Source organism: Cololabis saira, chromosome 20 (assembly GCF_033807715.1).
Source record: "Cololabis saira isolate AMF1-May2022 chromosome 20, fColSai1.1, whole genome shotgun sequence".
Classification (NCBI taxonomy): domain Eukaryota; kingdom Metazoa; phylum Chordata; class Actinopteri; order Beloniformes; family Belonidae; genus Cololabis; species Cololabis saira.
Window position 1 is genome coordinate 4,846,385 of NC_084606.1, and position 20,196 is coordinate 4,866,580.

General features: G+C 43.4%; 1 protein-coding gene across 1 annotated transcript in view; it reads right to left on the minus strand.

The window, feature by feature from the left end:
• LOC133420932 (protein NLRC3-like) overlaps positions 1-20,196 on the minus strand; it is a 65,474-nt gene that overhangs the window by 15,247 nt on the left and 30,031 nt on the right. Inside the window, exon 14 of the mRNA XM_061710812.1 lies at positions 48-202. Within this exon, the coding sequence (XP_061566796.1) occupies positions 48-202 (155 nt within the window). The remainder of the gene's footprint in view (positions 1-47; positions 203-20,196) is intronic.

Sequence of the window (20,196 nt, forward strand, 5' to 3'; positions counted from 1 at the left end):
TAGCAGCAGGTTCACTGGAACTGGAAAAGACTTGAATGAATCCTGACCTGAGAGACTCCAGGTGGCAGTGTGGACTCTCCAGTCCAGGACACAGCTGCTCCAGTCCAGAATCCTGCAGGTCGTTGTTGCTCAGGTCCAGTTCTGTCAGACTAGAGGACTGAGAGCTGAGAACTGAGGACAGAAGTGGACAGATGTCCTCTGAGAGGTGACAGCCACTCAGTCTGCAGACGGAAGAAAAGAACAACAACCAGGTTATTTCACTGTTGTTGAAGAAAATGTAGTTGTGTCTCCAACTGTTCTGCTGGTCTTCAGTAAAGTTTCTGTTAAATTACATTTCAGCAACAAACAATTCAAGCTGCTTTACATGAGAAAAACATGAAAAATAAAGAGGAAAAAAATTAAATCATGAGTTAGTGCAGTTTGCAGAATAAACAAAAGTTAGACTTAAACTAGAGTTACAATTAAGAAATTAAAGCTGCAAGCAGCAATGAACGGGCCCTCGCACTCACGGCCACCGCCCCCCATAAGCATATCAGAAATGACACCACCCACGACTCTTTATGTCAAACCATTCAAAAGTTATAGCAGAAAAAAGGGACAACCAATCAGAAGAAGGGGCGGGGCTAATTCAGGCCAATGAAGGTCAAGGACTCCATACAGAATCTAATGACACCACCCACGACTCTCTATGTCAAACCATTCCAAAGTTATAGCAGAAAATCGGGACAACCAATCAGAATAAGGGGCGGGGCTAATTAAGGCCAACGAAGCTTAAGAACTCATTACAGAGTCCCATGACACCACCCACGACTTCCTATGTCAAACCATTCAAAAGTTATAGCAGAAAAAAGGGACAACCAATCAGAAGAAGGGGCGGGGCTAATTCAGGCCAATGAAGGTCAAGGGCTCCATAAATAATCTGATGACACCACCCACGACTCTCTATGTCAAACCATTCCAAAGTTATAGCAGAAAATCGGGACAACCAATCAGAAGAAGGGGCGGGGCTAATTAAGGCCAACGAAGCTTGAGGACTCATTACAGAGTCCCATGACACCACCGACGACTCTCTATGTCAAACCATTCAAAAGTTTTGGCAGAGAAAAGTATTCTAGGGGGCGCTGTTGAGCCGTTAGGCCACGCCCATTAATGCAAACCATGAAATATCAAATGTATCACCAGGCCTGGCTTGCATGTAAAATTTGGTGACTTTTGGAGAACTATCAAATATGGACCAATCAGATGAAGGGTGGGCGCGCCTTTTGGCGTCTAGCGTCGCCACGGTAACACTTTTCAAAGAGAAAAGTAATGCGCGTAGTCGCAGGATGGAGACGCACATTTTGATGTATAACACACTTGGGGACACGTTACGGTTCGGGCTGAATTAACTGCCGAAGGAATGGCATAAATTTCGCCAAAATGACACGATTAATTCAAAATGGCCGACATCCTGTTCGGTTTCGGGCATGACCCCAAGAGACTTTTGTTTAAGTTGTGCCATGATACAGGTGTGTACCGATTTCCGTGCATGTACGTCTAACAGTATTGTGGGGCTTGAGGCACAAAGTTTTCAAGGGGGCGCTGTTGAGCCATTTTGCCACGCCCATTAATGCAAACCATTAAATACCAAATTTTTCGCCAGGCCTGGCTTGGGTGCAAAATTTGGTGCCTTTTGGGGAACTATCAAATATGGACCAATCACATGAAGGGGGGTGCGCTTGTTGGCGTCTAGCGTCGCCACGGTAACACTTTGGAAAGAGAAAAGTAATGCGTGTAGTCGCAGGATGGAGACGCACATTTTGATGTATAACACATCTGGGTTCACGATACGGTTCGGGCTGAATTAATTCTCGAAGGAATGGCATATATTGCTCCAAAATTACGTGATTAATGCAGAATGTTCAAAATGGCCGACTTCCTGTTCGGTTTCGGCCATGGCGCCAAGAGACTTTTCTTTTAGTTTCGACATGATACAGGTGTGTACCGATTTTCGTTCATGTACGTCAAAGCGTATTATGGGGCTTGAGGCGCAAAGTTTTTTCTGTCTGAACCAATCAGATGAAGGATGGGCACGCTTTTTGGCGTCTAGCGTCGCCCCAGTAACGCTTTCGAAAGAGAAAAGTAATGCGTGGGGTCGGAGGATGGAGACGCACATTTTGATGTATAACACACTTGGGGGAGCGTTACGGTTCGGGCTGAATTAACTGCCGAAGGAAGGCATAAATTTCGCCAAAATGACACGATTAATTCAAAATGGCCGACTTCCTGTTCGGTTTCTCGACATGACGCCATGAGACTTTTCTTTAAGTTGTCCCATGATACAGGTGTGTACCGATTTTCGTGCATGTACGTCAAACCGTATCGTGGAGCTTGAGGCACAAAGTTTTCAAGGGGGCGCTGTTGAGCCATTTTGCCACGCCCATTAATGTAAACCATTAAATATCAAATTTTTCACCAGGCCTGACTTGCATGCAAAATTTGGTGACTTTTTGGGCACGTTTAGGGGGGCAAAAGGGCCTTCCTTTTGTCAGGAAAATAATAATAATAATTAAAGCTGCAAGCAGCGATGAACGGGCCCTCGCACTCACGGCCACCCCCCCCCATAAGCATATCAGACATGACACCACCCACGACTTCCTATGTCAAACCATTCAAAAGTTATAGCAGAAAAAAGGGACAACCAATCAGAAGAAGGGGCGGGGCTAATTCAGGCCAATGAAGGTCAAGGACTCCATACAGAATCTGATGACACCACCCACGACTCTCTATGTCAAACCCTTCCAAAGTTATAGCAGAAAATCGGGACAACCAATCAGAAGAAGGGACGGGGCTAATTAAGGCCAACGAAGCTTAAGAACTCATTACAGAGTCCCATGACACCACCCACGACTTCCTATGTCAAACCATTCCAATGTTATAGCAGAAAATCGGGACAACCAATCAGAAGAAGGGGCGGGGCTAATTAATGCCATCGAAGCTTAAGGGCTCATTACAGAGTCCCATGACACCACCCACAACTTCCTATGTCAAACCATTCAAAAGTTATGGCAGATAAAAGTATTCTAGGGGGCGCTGTTGACGCCCATTAATGCAAACCATGAAATATCAAATTTATTGCCAAGACTGGCTTGCATGCAAAATTTGGTGACTTTTGGAGAACTATCAAATATGGACCAATCACATGAAGGGGGGGCCCGCCTTTTGGCGTCTAGCGTCGCCACGGTAACACATTTGAAAGAGAAAAGTAATGCGTGTAGTCGCAGGACGGAGACGCACATTTTGATGTATAACACACCTGGGTGCACATTACGGTTCGGGCTGAATTAACTGCCGAAGGAATGGCATAAATTTCGCCAAAATGACACAATTTATTCAAAATGGCCGACATCCTGTTCGGTTTCGGCCATGGCTCCAAGAGACTTTTCTTTAAGTTGTGCCATGATACAGTAAGAATAATAATAATAATGACTTGGATTTATATAGCGCCCTTCAAGGCACCCAGAGCGCTTTACAGAAATCATTATTCATTCATACACATCCTCTCTGGTGGTGGTAAGCTACATTGTAGCCACAGCTGCCCTGGGGCAGACTGACGGAAGCGTGGCTGCCATATCGCGCCAAACGGCCCCTCCGACCACCACCAACATTCATACACATTCACACACATTCACACACATTCACACGAGGCAAGGTGGGTAAGGTGTCTTGCCCAAGGACACTACGACAGCAAACTGGGACAGAGCGGGATTCGAACCGCCGACCTTCGGATCATTGGACGACCCGCTCTACCACCTGAGCTACTGCCGCCCCGAAAATCGCTACAGGTGTGTAGCGATTTTCGTGCATGTACGTCAAACCGTATTGTGGGGCTTGAGGCACAAAGTTTTCTGGGGGGCGCTGTTGAGCCATTTTTCCACGCATTTTTCCACGCCCATTAATGCAAACCATGAAATATCAAATTTATCGCCAGGCCTGGCTTGCATGCCAAATTTGGTGCCTTTTGGGGAACTATCAAATATGGACCAATCAGATGAAGGGGGGTGCGCTTGTTGGCGTCTAGCGTCGCCACGGTAACACTTTTGAAAGAGAAAAGTAATGCGTGTAGTCGCAGGATGGAGACGCACATTTTGATGTATAACACACCTGGGTGCACGTTACGGTTCGGGCTGAATTAACTGCCGAAGGAATGGCATAAATTGCGCCAAAGTGACACGATTAATTCAAAATGGCCGACTTCCTGTTCGGTTTCGGGCATGACGCCAAGAGACTTTTCTTTAAGTTGTCCCATGATACAGGTGTGTACCTATTTTCGTGCATGTACGTCAAACCGTATCGTGGGGCTTGAGGCACAAAGTTTTCAAGGGGGCGCTGTTGAGCCATTTTACCACGCCCATTAATGCAAACCATTAAATATCAAATTTTTCGCCAGGCCTGACTTGGGTGCAAAATTTGGTGACTTTTTGGGCATGTTAAGGGGGGCAAAAAGGCCATCACTTTGTCAGAAGAAAAAAAAAATAATAATAATAATAATAATTAAAGCTGCAAGCAGCGATGAACGGGCCCTCGCACTCACGGCCACCGCCCCCCATAAGCATATCAGAAACGATACCACCCACGACTTCCTATGTCAAACCATTCAAAAGTTATAGCAGAAAAAAAGAACAACCAATTAGAAGAAGGGGCGGGGCTAATTCAGGCCAATGAAGGTCAAGGACTCCATACAGAATCTGATGACACCACCCAGGACTCTCTATGTCAAACCATTCCAAAGTTATAGCAGAAAATCGGAACAACCAATCAGAAGAAGGGGCGGGGCTAATTAAGGCCAACAAAGCTTAAGAACTCATTACAGATTCCCATGACACCACCCACGACTCCCTATGTCAAACCATTCCAAAGTTATAGCAGAAAATCGGGACAACCAATCAGAAGAAGGGGCGGGGCTAATTAAGGCCAACGAAGCTTAAGAACTCATTACAGAGTCCCATGACACCACCCACGACTCCCTATGTCAAACCATTCAAAAGTTATAGCAGAAAAAAGGAACAACCAATTAGAAGAAGGGGCGGGGCTAATTCAGGCCAATGAAGGTCAAGGACTCCATACAGAATCTGATGACACCACCCAGGACTCTCTATGTCAAACCATTCCAAAGTTATAGCAGAAAATCGGAACAACCAATCAGAAGAAGGGGCGGGGCTAATTAAGGCCAACAAAGCTTAAGAACTCATTACAGATTCCCATGACACCACCCACGACTCCCTATGTCAAACCATTCCAAAGTTATAGCAGAAAATCGGGACAACCAATCAGAAGAAGGGGCGGGGCTAATTAAGGCCAACGAAGCTTAAGAACTCATTACAGAGTCCCATGACACCACCCACGACTCCCTATGTCAAACCATTCAAAAGTTATAGCAGAAAAAAGGAACAACCAATTAGAAGAAGGGGCGGGGCTAATTCAGGCCAATGAAGGTCAAGGACTCCATACAGAATCTGATGACACCACCCAGGACTCTCTATGTCAAACCATTCCAAAGTTATAGCAGAAAATCGGAACAACCAATCAGAAGAAGGGGCGGGGCTAATTAAGGCCAACAAAGCTTAAGAACTCATTACAGATTCCCATGACACCACCCACGACTCCCTATGTCAAACCATTCCAAAGTTATAGCAGAAAATCGGGACAACCAATCAGAAGAAGGGGCGGGGCTAATTAAGGCCAACGAAGCTTAAGGACTCATTACAGAGTCCCATGACACCACCCACAACTTCCTATGTCAAACCATTCAAAAGTTATGGCAGATAAAAGTATTCTAGGGGGCGCTGTTGAGCCGTTAGGCCACGCCCATTAATGCAAACCATGAAATATCAAATTTATCGCCAAGTCTGGCTTGCATGCAAAATTTTGTGACTTTTGGAGAACTATAAAATATGGACCAATCACATGAAGGGGGGGGCGTGCCTTTTGGCGTCTAGCGTCGCCACGGTAACACTTTTGAAAGAGAAAAGTAATGCGTGTGGTCGCAGGATGTAGACGCACATTTTGATGTATAACACACCTGGGGGCACATTACGGTTCGGGCTGAATTAACTGCCGAAGGAATGGCATATATTGCTCCAAAATTACGCAATTAATTCAGATTCTTCAAAATGGCCGACTTCCTGTTCGGTTTCGGCCATGGCGCCAAGAGACTTTTCTTTTAGTTGCGACATGATACAGGAGTGTACCAATTTTCGTTCATGTACGTCAAACCGTATTATGGGGCTTGAGGCGCAAATTTTTTTCTGTCTGAACCAATCAGATGAAGGGAGGCCGCGCTTTTTGGCGTCTAGCGTCTCCACGGTAACGCTTTTGAAAGAGAAAAGTAATGCGTGGTGTCGGAGGATGGAGACGCACATTTTTATGTATAACACACCTGGGTGCACGTTACGGTTCGGGCTGAATTAACTGCCAAAGGAATGGCATACATTTCGCCAAAATGACACGTTTAATTCAAAATGGCCGACATCCTGTTCGGTTTCGGGCATGACCCCAAGAGACTTTTGTTTAAGTTGTGCCATGATACAGGTGTGTACCGATTTTCGTGCATGTACGACAAACCATATTGTGGGGCTTGAGGCACAAAGTTTTCAAGGGGGCGCTGTTGAGCCATTTTGCCACGCCCATTAATGCAAACCATTAAATATCAAATTTTTCGCCAGGCCTGACTTGCATGCAAAATTTGGTGACTTTTTGGGGACGTTTAGGGGGGCAAAAAGGCCCTCCTTTCGTCAGAAGAAAAAAGAAAGAAAAAGAAAAAAAAAAAAAATTCCTACAGATACAATAGGGCCTTCGCACTGCAAGTGCTCGGGCCCTAATTAAAGCTGCAAGCAGCGATGAACGGGCCCTCGCACTCACGGCCACCGCCCCCATAAGCATATCAGAAATGACACCACCCACGACTTCCTATGTCAAACCATTCAAAAGTTATAGCAGAAAATCGGGACAACCAATCAGAAGAAGGGGCGGGGCTAAGTCAGGCCAATGAAGGTCAAGGACTCCATACAGAATCTGATGACACCACCCACGACTCTCTATTTCAAACCATTCTAAAGTTATAGCAGAAAATCGGGACAACCAATCAGAAGAAGTGGCGGGGCTAATTCAGGCCAATGAAAGTCAAGGACTCCATACAGCATCTGATGACACCACCCACGACTCTCTATGTCAAACCATTCAAAAGTTATAGCAGAAAATCGGGACAACCAATCAGAAGAAGGGGCGGGGTTAATTTTCACCAATTATGGTCAAGGACTCAATACAGAGTCCCATGACACCACCCACGACTCTTTATGTCAAACCTTTCAAAAGTTATGGCAGAGAAGAGTATTCTAGGGGGCGCTGTTGAGCCGTTAGGCCACGCCCATTAATGCAAACCATTAAATATCAAATGTATCACCAGGCCTGGCTTGCATGCAAAATTTGGTGACTTTTGGAGAACTATCAAATATGGACCAATCAGATGAAGGGGACGAGCGCTTTTTCACGTCTAGCGTCGCCACGGTAACACTTTTGAAAGAGAAAAGTAATGTGCGTCGTCGCAGGAAAGAGACGCACATCTTGATGTAAAAAAAACACAAAATTTGCTTACAAAAATTTCAGCATCCTGCCAGGCTCAAACTCCCAACCACCGGCACCAAAGATCGCAATGATCTGGTTGAGCTATATCTCAGCTGATACCTCACTTTGACTTACTGGCTTAGGAGAGACCAAGATAGCGATATAATGTCTGGAACTTTTTTTTCCTATTTTTTTAAATATTTGTAAGGTATAAATATTAGTAAAACACTACTATTTTATTATTACTTTTTCTGTAACCATTCTATCGCGGTTCTAACCGGGCTGAGCACGGGACTATTTCTAACGTCACCACATTAAAACAGCTGATTGGTCGGGGGGCGGGGCCGTCATCACCCTACTCGCCACTGATTGGTCGGGGGGCAGGGCCGTCATCACCCTACTCGCCACTGATTGGTCGGGGGGCGGGGCCAGCAGATGTTTGAATCAGGAAGCGGGAGTCAAACCATTAAAAAGTTATAGCAGAAAAAAGGGACAACCAATCAGAAGAAGGGGCGGGGCTAATTAAGGCCAACGAAGCTTAAGGACTCATTACTGAGTCCCATGACACCACCCACAACTTCCTATGTCAAACCATTCAAAAGTTATGGCAGATAAAAGTATTCTAGGGGGCGCTGTTGAGCCGTTAGGCCACGCCCATTAATGCAAACCATGAAATATCAAATGTATCGCCAAGTCTGACTTGCATGCAAAATTTGATTACTTTTGGAGAACTATCAAATATGGACCAATCAGATGAAGGGGGGGCGCGCCTTTTGGCGTCTAGCGTCGCCACGGTAACACTTTTGAAAGAGAAAAGTAATGCGTGTAGTCCCAGAATGGAGACGCACATTTTGATGTATAACACACCTGGGTGCACATTACGGTTCGGGCCGTATTAATTGCCGAAGGAATGGCATAAATTGCGCCAAAATTACACATTTAATTCAAAATGGCCGACTTCCTGTTCGGTTTCGGCCATGGCTCCAAGAGACTTTTCTTGAAGTTGTGCCATGATACAGGTGTGTAGCGATTTTCGTGCATGTACGTCAAACTGTATCGTGGGGCTTGAGGCACAAAGTTTTCCGGGGGGCGCTGTTGAGCCATTTTGCCACGCCCATTAATGTAAACCATAAAATATCAAATTTACCGCCAGGCCTGGCTTGCATGCCAAATTTGGTGCCTTTTGGGGAACTATCAAATATGGACCAATCAGATGAAGGGGGGGTGCGCTTGTTGGCGTCTAGCGTCGCCACGGTAACACTTTTGAAAGAGAAAAGTAATGCGTGTAGTCGCAGGAGCGAGACGCACATTTTGATGTATAACACATCTGGGTGCACGATACGGTTCGGGCCGTATTAATTCTCGAAGGAATGGCATATATTGCTCCAAAATTACGCGATTAATTCAGAATGTTCAAAATGGCCGACTTCCTGTTCGGTTTCGGCCATGGCGCCAAGAGACTTTTCTTTAAGTTGCGACATGATACAGGTGTGTACCGATTTTCGTTCATGTACGTCAAAGCGTATTATGGGGCTTGAGGCGCAAAGTTTTTTCGGTCTGAACCAATCAGATGAAGGGTGGGCGCGCTTTTTGTCGTCTAGCGTCGCCACGGTAACGCTTTTGAAAGAGAAAAGTAATGCGTGGTGTCGGAGGATGGAGACGCACATTTTGATGTATAACACACCTGGGTGCACGTTACAGTTCGGGCCGTATTAATTGCCGAAGGAAGGGCATAAATTGCGCCAAAATTACACAATTATTTCAAAATGGCCGACTTCCTGTTCGGTTTCGGGCATGGCTCCAAGAGACTTTTCTTGAAGTTGTGCCATGATACAGGTGTGTAGCGATTTTCATGCATGTACGTCAAACCGTATCGTGGGGCTTGAGGCACAAAGTTTTCAAGGGGGCGCTGTTGAGCCATTTTGCCACGCCCATTAATGCAAACCATTAAATATCAAATTTTTCGCCAGGCCTGCCTTGCATGCAAAATTTGGTGACTTTTTGGGCACGTTTAGGGGGGCAAAAAGGCCCTCCTTTCGTCAGAAAAATAATAATAATAATTAAAGCTGCAAGCAGCGATGAACGGGCCCTCGCACTCACGGCCACCGCCCCCCATAAGTATCAGAAATGACACCACCCACGACTTCCTATGTCAAACCATTCAAAAGTTATAGCAGAAAAAAGGGACAACCAATCAGAAGATGGGGCGAGGCTAATTCAGTCCAATAAAGGTCAAGGACTCAATACGTAGTCCGATGACACCACCCACGACTCTTTATGTCAAACTATTCAAAAGTTATAGCAGAAAATAGGGACAACCAATCAGAAGAAGGGGCGGGGCTAATTTTCACCAATTATGGTCAAGGACTCAATACAGAGTCCCATGACACCACCCACGACTCTTTATGTCAAACCATTCAAAAGTTATGACAGAGAAAAGTTTTCCGTGGGGCGCTGTTGAGCCATTTTGCCACGCCCCTTAATGCAAAACATGAAATATCAAATTTATCGCCAGGCCTGGCTTGCATGCAAAATTTGGTGACTTTTGGAGAACTATCAAATATGGACCAATCAGATGAAGGGGGGGTGCGCTTTTTGCCGTCTAGCGTCGCCACGGTAACACTTTTGAAAGAGAAAAGTAATGCGTGTAGTCGCAAGATGGAGACGCACATTTTGATGTATAACACACCTGGGTGCACGTTACCGTTCGGGCCGTATTAATTGCCGAAGGAAAGGCATAAATTGCGCCAAAATTACACAATTAATTCAAAATGGCCGACTTCCTGTTCGGATTCGGCCATGGCGCCATGAGACTTTTCTTTAAGTTGCGACATGATACAGGTGTGTACCGATTTTCGTGCATATACGTCAAACCGTATTGTGGGGCTTGAGGCACAAAGTTTTCCGGGGGGCGCTGTTGAGCCATTTTGCCACGGCCATTAATACAAACCATGAAATATCAAATTTATCGCCAGGCCTGCCTTGCATGCAAAATTTGGTGACTTTTGGGGAACTATCAAATATGGACCAATCAGATGAAGGGGGGCGCGCCTTATGGCATCTAGCGTCGCCACGGTAACACTTTTGAAAGAGAAAAGTAATGCGTGTAGTCGCAGGATAGAGACGCACATTTTGATGTATAACACATCTGGGTTCACGATACGGTTCGGGCCGTATTAATTCTCGAAGGAATGGCATATATTGCTCCAAAATTACGCGATTAATTCAGAATGTTCAAAATGGCTGACTTCCTGTTTGGTTTCGGCCATGGCGCCAAGAGACTTTTCTTTAAGTAGCGACATGATACAGGTGTGTACCGATTTTCGTTCATGTACGTCACACCGTATTATGGGGCTTGAGGCACAAAGTTTTTTCTGTCTGAACCAATCAGATGAAGGGTGGGCGCGCTTTTTGGCGTCTAGCGTCGCCACGGTAACGCTTTTGAAAGAGAAAAGTAATGCGTGGTGTCGGAGGATGCAGACGCACATTTTGATGTATAACACACTTGGGGGCACGTTACGGTTCGGGCCGTATTAACTGCCGAAGGAATGGCATAAATTGCGCCAAAATTACACAATTAATTCAAAATGGCCGACTTCCTGTTCGGTTTCAGGCATGACCCCAAGAGACTTTTCTTTAAGTTGCGCCATGATACAGGTGTGTACCGATTTTCGTGCATGTACGTCAAACCGCATCGTGGGGCTTGAGGCACAAAGTTTTCAAGGGGGCGCTGTTGAGCCATTTTGCCACGCCCATGAATGCAAACCAAAAAATATCAAATTTTTCGCCAGGCCTGACTTGCATGCAAAATTTGGTGACTTTTTGGGCACGTTTAGGGGGGCAAAAAGGCCTTCCTTTTGTCAGAACAATAAGAAGAAGAAGAAGAAAAAGAATAATTCCTGCAAATACAATAGGGCCTTCGCACTGCAAGTGCTCGGGCCCTAATAATTAAAGCTGCAAGCAGCGATGAACGGGCCCTCGCACTCACGGCCACCGCCCCCCATAAGCATATCAGAAATGACACCACCCACGACTCGATGTCAAACCATTCAAAAGATATAGCAGAAAAAAGGGACAACCAATCAGAAGAAGGGGCGGGGCTAATTCAGGCTAAAGAAGCTCAAGGACTCAATACAGAATCTGATGATACCACCCACGACTCTCTATGTCAAACCATTCAAAAGTTATAGCAGAAAATCGGGACAACCAATCCGAAGAAGGGGCGGGGCTAATTTGCACCAATTATGGTTAAGGACTCAATACCGAGTCCCATGACACCACCCACGAGTCTTTATGTCAAACCATTCAAAAGTTATGGCAGAGAAAAGTATTCTAGGGGGCGCTGTTGAGCCGTTAGGCCACGCCCATTAATGCAAACCATGAAATATCAAATTTATCCCCAAGCCTGGCTTGCATGCAAAATTTGTTGACTTTTGGAGAACTATCAAATATGGACCAATCAGATGAAGGGGGGCACGCTTTTTGGCGTCTAGCGTCGCCACGGTAACACTTTTGAAAGAGAAAAGTAATGCGCGTAGTCGCAAGATGAAGACGCACATTTTGATGTATAACACACCTGGGTGCACGTTACGGTTCGGGCCGTATTAATTGCCGAAAGAATGGCATAAATTGCATCAAAATTACACAATTAATTCAAAATGGCCGACTTCCTGTTCGGTTTTGGCCATGGCGCCAAGAGACTTTTCTTTAAGTTGCGACATGATACAGGTGTGTACCGATTTTCGTGCATGTACGTCAAACCGTATTGTGGGGCTTGAGGCACAAAGTTTTCCGGGGGGCGCTGTTGAGCCGTTAGGCCACGCCCATTAATACAAACCATGAAATATCAAATTTATCGCCAGGCCTGGCTTGCATGCAAAATTTGGTGACTTTTGGGGAACTATCAAATATGGACCAATCAGATGAAGGGGGGGGTGCGCTTTTTGGCGTCTAGTGTCGCCACGGTAACACTTTTGAAAGAGAAAAGTAATGCGTGTAGTCGCAGGATGGAGACGCACATTTTGATGTATAACACACCTGGGTGCACATTACGGTTCGGGCCGTATTAATTCTCGAAGGAATGGCTCATATTGCTCCAAAATAACGCGATTAATTCAGAATGTTCAAAATGGCCGACTTCCTGTTCGGTTTCGGCCATGGCGCCAAGAGACTTTTCTTTAAGTAAAGACATGATAAAGAAGTGTACCGATTTTCGTTCATGTACGTCAAACCGTATTATGGGGCTTGAGGCGCAAAGTTTTTTCTGTCTGAACCAACCAGATGAAGGGTGGGCGCGCTTTTGGGCGTCTAGCGTCGCCACGGTAACGCTTTTGAAAGACAAAAGTAATGCGTGTTGTCGCAGGATGGAGACGCACATTTTGATGTATAACACACCTGGGTGCACGTTACGGTTCGGGCCGTATTAACTGCCGAAGGAATGGCATAAATTGCGCCAAAGTGACACGATTAATTCAAAATGGCTGACTTCCTGTTCGGTTTCGGCCATGTTGCCAAGAGACTTTTCTTTAAGTTGTGTACTGATACAGGTGTGTAGCGATTTCCGTGCATGTACGTCAAACCGTATCGTGGGGCTTGAGGCACAAAGTTTTCAAGGGGGCGCTGTTGAGCCATTTTGCCACGCCCATTAATGTAAACCATTAAATATCAAATTTTTCGCCAGGCCTGACTTGCATGCAAAATTTGGTGACTTTTTGGGCACGTTTAGGGGGGCAAAAAGGCCCTCCTTTCGTCAGAAGAAAGAAAGAAAGAAAAATTCCTACAGATACAATAGGGCCTTCGCACTGAAGGTGCTCGGGCCCTAATAATAACGCGAAGAATTCCTACAGATACAATAGGGCCTTCGCACTGAAGGTGCTCGGGCCCTAATAAAAATTCCTGCAAATACAATAGGGCCTTCGCACTGCAAGTGCTCGGGCCCTAATAAAAATTCCTGCAAATACAATAGGGCCTTCGCACTGCAAGTGCTCGGGCCCTAATAATAATAATAAAAATTCCTGCAAATACAATAGGGCCTTCGCACTGCAAGTGCTCGGGCCCTAATAATAAAAATTCCTGCAAATACAATAGGGCCTTCGCACTGCAAGTGCTCGGGCCCTAATAAAAATTCCTGCAAATACAATAGGGCCTTCGCTCTGAAGGTGCTCGGGCCCTAATAATACTGTCATTGTTTAAAGTTAAATTCAGAATAGTTTCAATAATCCACCAAAGGCTGTAAACTAACGAGTTTTAACTTGATTCAAAAGAATTGACTCTTAAACGCTCCTCTTCTGGTCCAAAAACTACTAGTTCCGTTTTGTTTGCGTTCACCTGAAGAACATTATCCCACATCAATGTATTGATCTGTTCTCTGCATCTACTCAACACTTGTATGGGCTCATTGTCTCCTGGTGACACTGAAATGTACAGCTGTGTGTCATCTGCGTAGTTATGGTAACTTATCTTGTTGTTTATTATTACCTGAGCTAGCGGAAGCTTGTAGATGTTAAATACGAGCGTCCTAGGATAGAACCTTGGGGAACCCCTCATTTAATTTATGTTGATTCTGATGTAAAGTTACATGTTGACACAAAGTAGTCCCTGTCCTTTAAGTGAGACTCAAACCAGTCAAATATTGGTCCAGAAAGTCTGACCCAGTTCTCCAGTGGCTCTAGTAAAATACTATAACAACGGTAGCAGATGCTGCGCTGAGGTCCAATAGTACCGGCACTGTGGTTCTTCCACAGTCTGCATTTATGTGGATGTCATTGAACACCTTGACAAGGATGGTCTCAGTATTGTGATGAGCAGGAAAACCGGACTGGAAGACGTCGGCTCATCCTGGTCCAGAAAGGAAATGTTCACCTGGACAGACGGATATGCGGACACACAGCGGTACAGACGGAGGTTCCACCTCCAAGGTGTGAGGATGTGGGATGAAGAACCCCTGGTTCCTCCTCCAGTGTTTCTGGATGATTCTCCACGTTCTGCTTTTGGCCAGAGGATAAAAACTGACGGTCACGTTGCTGCAGCTTCTGACAGATACCACGTCCTCATGACGCTGCAGGGCGTTCTGCATCACTTCCTGTTGCGGCCTGTGTGTCGTAGCGCGCCTCTCCTGTCTGCATCACTGATTAGCGCTCCATTTCTGGGTTTGGCCACATGTTTACCGCCGTGAACTGGGGGTACGCACCTGGCCACTAAAACACTAAGTTAGTGCGGTACCGCTGTGTAACTCTACCAAAACAATGTGGGAGTCCAGAGTTTTCTCTGGACCTCAAATCTGACCAGTGACATGTTTGACGGCATGTCGTCCTTCATCGCTGGCTGTCCAGGTGGAGACCAAGCGCCGACCATCTCACTTCTGGGTCGGGTCTCATGAGGAACTCTGACTCGCTGCAGTTCCTTGACTGTCCGCTAGAGGCTGCAAAAAACAGCTCATGGTTGATTTCACGTCCACGACAACTCTGAGGAAGGTGAATGTGTCACGTCAGGAGAGTTTATAGAAAACATTACATCTATTTGTAACATGACTGATGGACAGTCGGCTCAGCTGATGGTCATCCAGCACCACTTCCTCATCCCTCATTGTCATGGTAACAGTCATCAGTGGGTTGTAGTGACCCAGCGTCGCTAAACGCAGTAATCCTGGATTTCTCCAGGGAATCAACATGTGGAAGGAGATATTCTGCTGGAATCCTGAATCCTGCTGCTGCACAGCTGGATGATGTTGTTGACAGAACTACAGCTTCAGTGTCAACAACGTTGGACGGTGTCGTCCCTCAGGAACAGAAGGTCAAAGGTCAGAGCAGGTCGGCCCCGTGGTTTAATTCACAACTGCAGGTTTTAAAGCAGACATCCAGAAAGATGGAGAGAAAGTGTCGTTCCCATAACTTAATCAAGATTACATTAATCTAGAATCAATAATATGGTAATGATTAGACCACACTGAGGTTTAAACCTTTGATTTCTGTGTGGAGTGTTGAGGTGAGTTTGTAGTGAAGTGGGTTCTACCAGTAAAACTGGACTGAAGTGAATTATCTGCTGCAAGGGAGTCAGCAGGAAAAGACTTGAATGAATCCTGACCTGAGAGACTCCAGGTGACAGTGTGGACTCTCCAGTCCAGGACAGAGCTGCTCCAGTCCAGAATCCTGCAGGTGGTTGTTGCTCAGGTCCAGTTCTGTCAGACTGGAGGACTGAGAGCTGAGAACTGAGGACAGAAGTGGACAGGTGTCCTCTGAGAGGTGACAGCCACTCAGTCTGCAGACGGAAGAAAAGAACAACAACCAGGTTATTTCACTGTCATGGAAGAACATGTAGTTGTGTCTCCAACTGTTCTGTTGGTCTTCAGTAAAGTTTCTGTTAAATGAAATTTCAGCAACAAACAATTCAAGCTGCTTTACATGAGAAAAACATGAAAAATAAAGAGGAAAAAATTGAAATCACGGGTTTTAGTGCAGTTTGCAGAATAAATAAAGGTTAGGTTAAATAAAGGTCAGTTTAGGTTGTAACTATAGTTTAAGGTAAGGACTTAAACTATAGTTACAATTAAGAAATAATATTATCATTGCTTAAAGTTAAATTCAGAATAGTTTCAATAATCCACCAAAGGCTGTAAACTAACGAGTTTTAACTTGATTCAAAGGAACTGAGGGTTCCAGTTCCTGCAAGTTTCTGGAGGTTTGTTCCAGATCTGTGGAGCATAGAAGCTGAAAGCTGCTCATCCATGTTTGGTTCTGGTTCTGGGGACACAGAGCAGACCTGGACCAGGACACCTGAGAGGTCTGGATGGTTGCTATGGCAACAAGTCTCTGATGTATTTTGGTCCTGAACCATTCAGTGATTTTTAAACTACCAGAAGTATTTTAGAGTCTATTCTCTGAGGTCCAGGGAACCGGTCTAAAGACCTCAGAACTGGACTGATGTGTCCACCTTCTTAGTTCTGGTGAGAACCAGCAGCGTTCTGGATCAGCTGTGTGATTGACAGCTAGTCAGACCTGTGAAGACGCCGTTGCAGTAATCAAGTCCACTGAAGATAAACATGGATGAGTTCTTCAAGGTCCTGCAGAGACATCAGTGCTTAATCCTGGAGATGTTCTTCAGGTGATAGAAGGACGACTTTGTCCATGTTTTAATGTCTGTTGAGGTCCAGGTCTGAGTCCACGACTACACCCAGATTTCAGGTCTGAGTCCACGACTACACCCAGATTTCAGGTCTGAGTCCACAACTACACCCAGATTTCCAACCCAGTCTCACACAAAAACGTACCCTGCCTACGTTGGTCCAAAGTACAAAAACGTAGAGGGGCTACAATATTAGCCCTTGAAATGTATAACTGTTACGTTTTTTAGCCCTTAAAACGTATAACTGTTACATTTTTCTGCCGATTCGTTTTGCGCCCAAGTCACGTGACTTTTAAGATTCTGGCCGTGATACCAACAAACACGGTGGACATTTTTCATTTTTGAGTGAAGAAAATCAATATTTTGAGTTAGTTTCTGCATAGAAATGCGTTTTGATTACATTTCTAGCAATACATATTTCACTTTCATAATATTCACTCAGTAAATGTATATAATCTCTTGCTTGCTCGTGGTTGCAAGGTTTTTTCAGATCTCGTCAGAATAATGTAAATCTGGAACGTTTTAAAAACGTGAAATGGTTACATTTTTGGTTGCTGTACACGCTGTGAAGAAAATCAATATTTTGAGTTAGTTTCTGCATAGAAATGCGTTTTGATTACATTTCTAGCAATACATATTTCACTTTCATAATATTCACTCAGTAAATGTATATAATCTCTTGCTTGCTCGTGGTTGCAAGGTTTTTTCAGATCTCCAGATCTCGTCAGAATAATGTAAATCTGGAACGTTTTAAAAACGTGAAATGGTTACATTTTTGGTTGCTGTACACGCTGTGAAGAAAATCAATATTTTGAGTTAGTTTCTGCATAGAAATGCGTTTTGATTACATTTCTAGCAATACATATTTCACTTTCATAATATTCACTCAGTAAATGTATATAATCTCTTGCTTGCTCGTGGTTGCAAGGTTTTTTCAGATCTCGTCAGAATAATGTAAATCTGGAACGTTTTAAAAACGTGAAATGGTTACATTTTTGGTTGCTGTACACGCTGTGAAGAAAATCAATATTTTGAGTTAGTTTCTGCATAGAAATGCGTTTTGATTACATTTCTAGCAATACATATTTCACTTTCATAATATTCACTCAGTAAATGTATATAATCTCTTGCTTGCTCGTGGTTGCAAGGTTTTTTCAGATCTCCAGATCTCGTCAGAATAATGTAAATCTGGAACGTTTTAAAAACGTGAAATGGTTACATTTTTGGTTGCTGTACACGCTGTGAAGAAAATCAATATTTTGAGTTAGTTTCTGCATAGAAATGCGTTTTGATTACATTTCTAGCAATACATATTTCACTTTCATAATATTCACTCAGTAAATGTATATAATCTCTTGCTTGCTCGTGGTTGCAAGGTTTTTTCAGATCTCGTCAGAATAATGTAAATCTGGAACGTTTTAAAAACGTGAAATGGTTACATTTTTGGTTGCTGTACACGCTGTGAAGAAAATCAATATTTTGAGTTAGTTTCTGCATAGAAATGCGTTTTGATTACATTTCTAGCAATACATATTTCACTTTCATAATATTCACTCAGTAAATGTATATAATCTCTTGCTTGCTCGTGGTTGCAAGGTTTTTTCAGATCTCGTCAGAATAATGTAAATCTGGAACGTTTTAAAAACGTGAAATGGTTACATTTTTGGTTGCTGTACACGCTGTGAAGAAAATCAATATTTTGAGTTAGTTTCTGCATAGAAATGCGTTTTGATTACATTTCTAGCAATACATATTTCACTTTCATAATATTCACTCAGTAAATGTATATAATCTCTTGCTTGCTCGTGGTTGCAAGGTTTTTTCAGATCTCCAGATCTCGTCAGAATAATGTAAATCTGGAACGTTTTAAAAACGTGAAATGGTTACATTTTTGGTTGCTGTACACGCTGTGAAGAAAATCAATATTTTGAGTTAGTTTCTGCATAGAAATGCGTTTTGATTACATTTCTAGCAATACATATTTCACTTTCATAATATTCACTCAGTAAATGTATATAATCTCTTGCTTGCTCGTGGTTGCAAGGTTTTTTCAGATCTCGTCAGAATAATGTAAATCTGTAAGGTTTTAAAAGCGTGAAATGGTTACATTTTTGGTTGCTGTACACGCTGTGAAGAAAATCAATATTTTGAGTTAGTTTCTGCATAGAAATGCGTTTTGATTACATTTCTAGCAATACATATTTCATTTTCATAATATTCACTGAATAAATGTACATAATCTCTTGCTTGCTCTGGTTGCAAGGTTTTTTCAGATCTCGTCAGAATAATGTAAATCTGGAACGTTTTAAAAACGTGAAATGGTTAAATTTTTTGGTTGCTGTACACGCTGTGAAGAAAATCAATATTTTGAGTTAGTTTCTGCATAGAAATGCGTTTTGATTACATTTCTAGCAATACATATTTCACTTTCATAATATTCACTCAGTAAATGTATATAATCTCTTGCTTGCTCGTGGTTGCAAGGTTTTTTCAGATCTCGTCAGAATAATGTAAATCTGGAACGTTTTAAAAACGTGAAATGGTTACATTTTTGGTTGCTGTACACGCTGTGAAGAAAATCAATATTTTGAGTTAGTTTCTGCATAGAAATGCGTTTTGATTACATTTCTAGCAATACATATTTCACTTTCATAATATTCACTCAGTAAATGTATATAATCTCTTGCTTGCTCGTGGTTGCAAGGTTTTTTCAGATCTCGTCAGAATAATGTAAATCTGGAACGTTTTAAAAACGTGAAATGGTTACATTTTTGGTTGCTGTACACGCTGTGAAGAAAATCAATATTTTGAGTTAGTTTCTGCATAGAAATGCGTTTTAATTACATTTCTAGCAATACATATTTCACTTTCATAATATTCACTCAGTAAATGTATATAATCTCTTGCTTGCTTGTGGTTGCAAGGTTTTTTCAGATCTCGTCAGAATAATGTAAATCTGGAACGTTTTAAAAACGTGAAATGGTTACACTTTTGGTTGCTGTACACGCTGTGAAGAAAATCAATATTTTGAGTTAGTTTCTGCATAGAAATGCGTTTTGATTACATTTCTAGCAATACATATTTCACTTTCATAATATTCACTCAGTAAATGTATATAATCTCTTGCTTGCTCGTGGTTGCAAGGTTTTTTCAGATCTCGTCAGAATAATGTAAATCTGGAACGTTTTAATAACGTGAAATTGTTACATTTTTGGTTGCTGGACACGCTGTGGAAAAAAATCAATATTTTGAGTTTGTTTCTGCATAGAAATGCGTTTTGATTACATTTCTAGCAATACATATTTCACTTTCATAATATTCACTGAATAAATGTACATAATCTCTTGCTTGCTCTGGTTGCAAGGTTTTTCAGATCTCGTCAGAATACCCTGGCTACGTTGGTCCAAATGCAAAAACGTAGAGGGGTTACAATATTAGCCCTTGAAATGTATAACTGTTACATTTTTCTAGCCC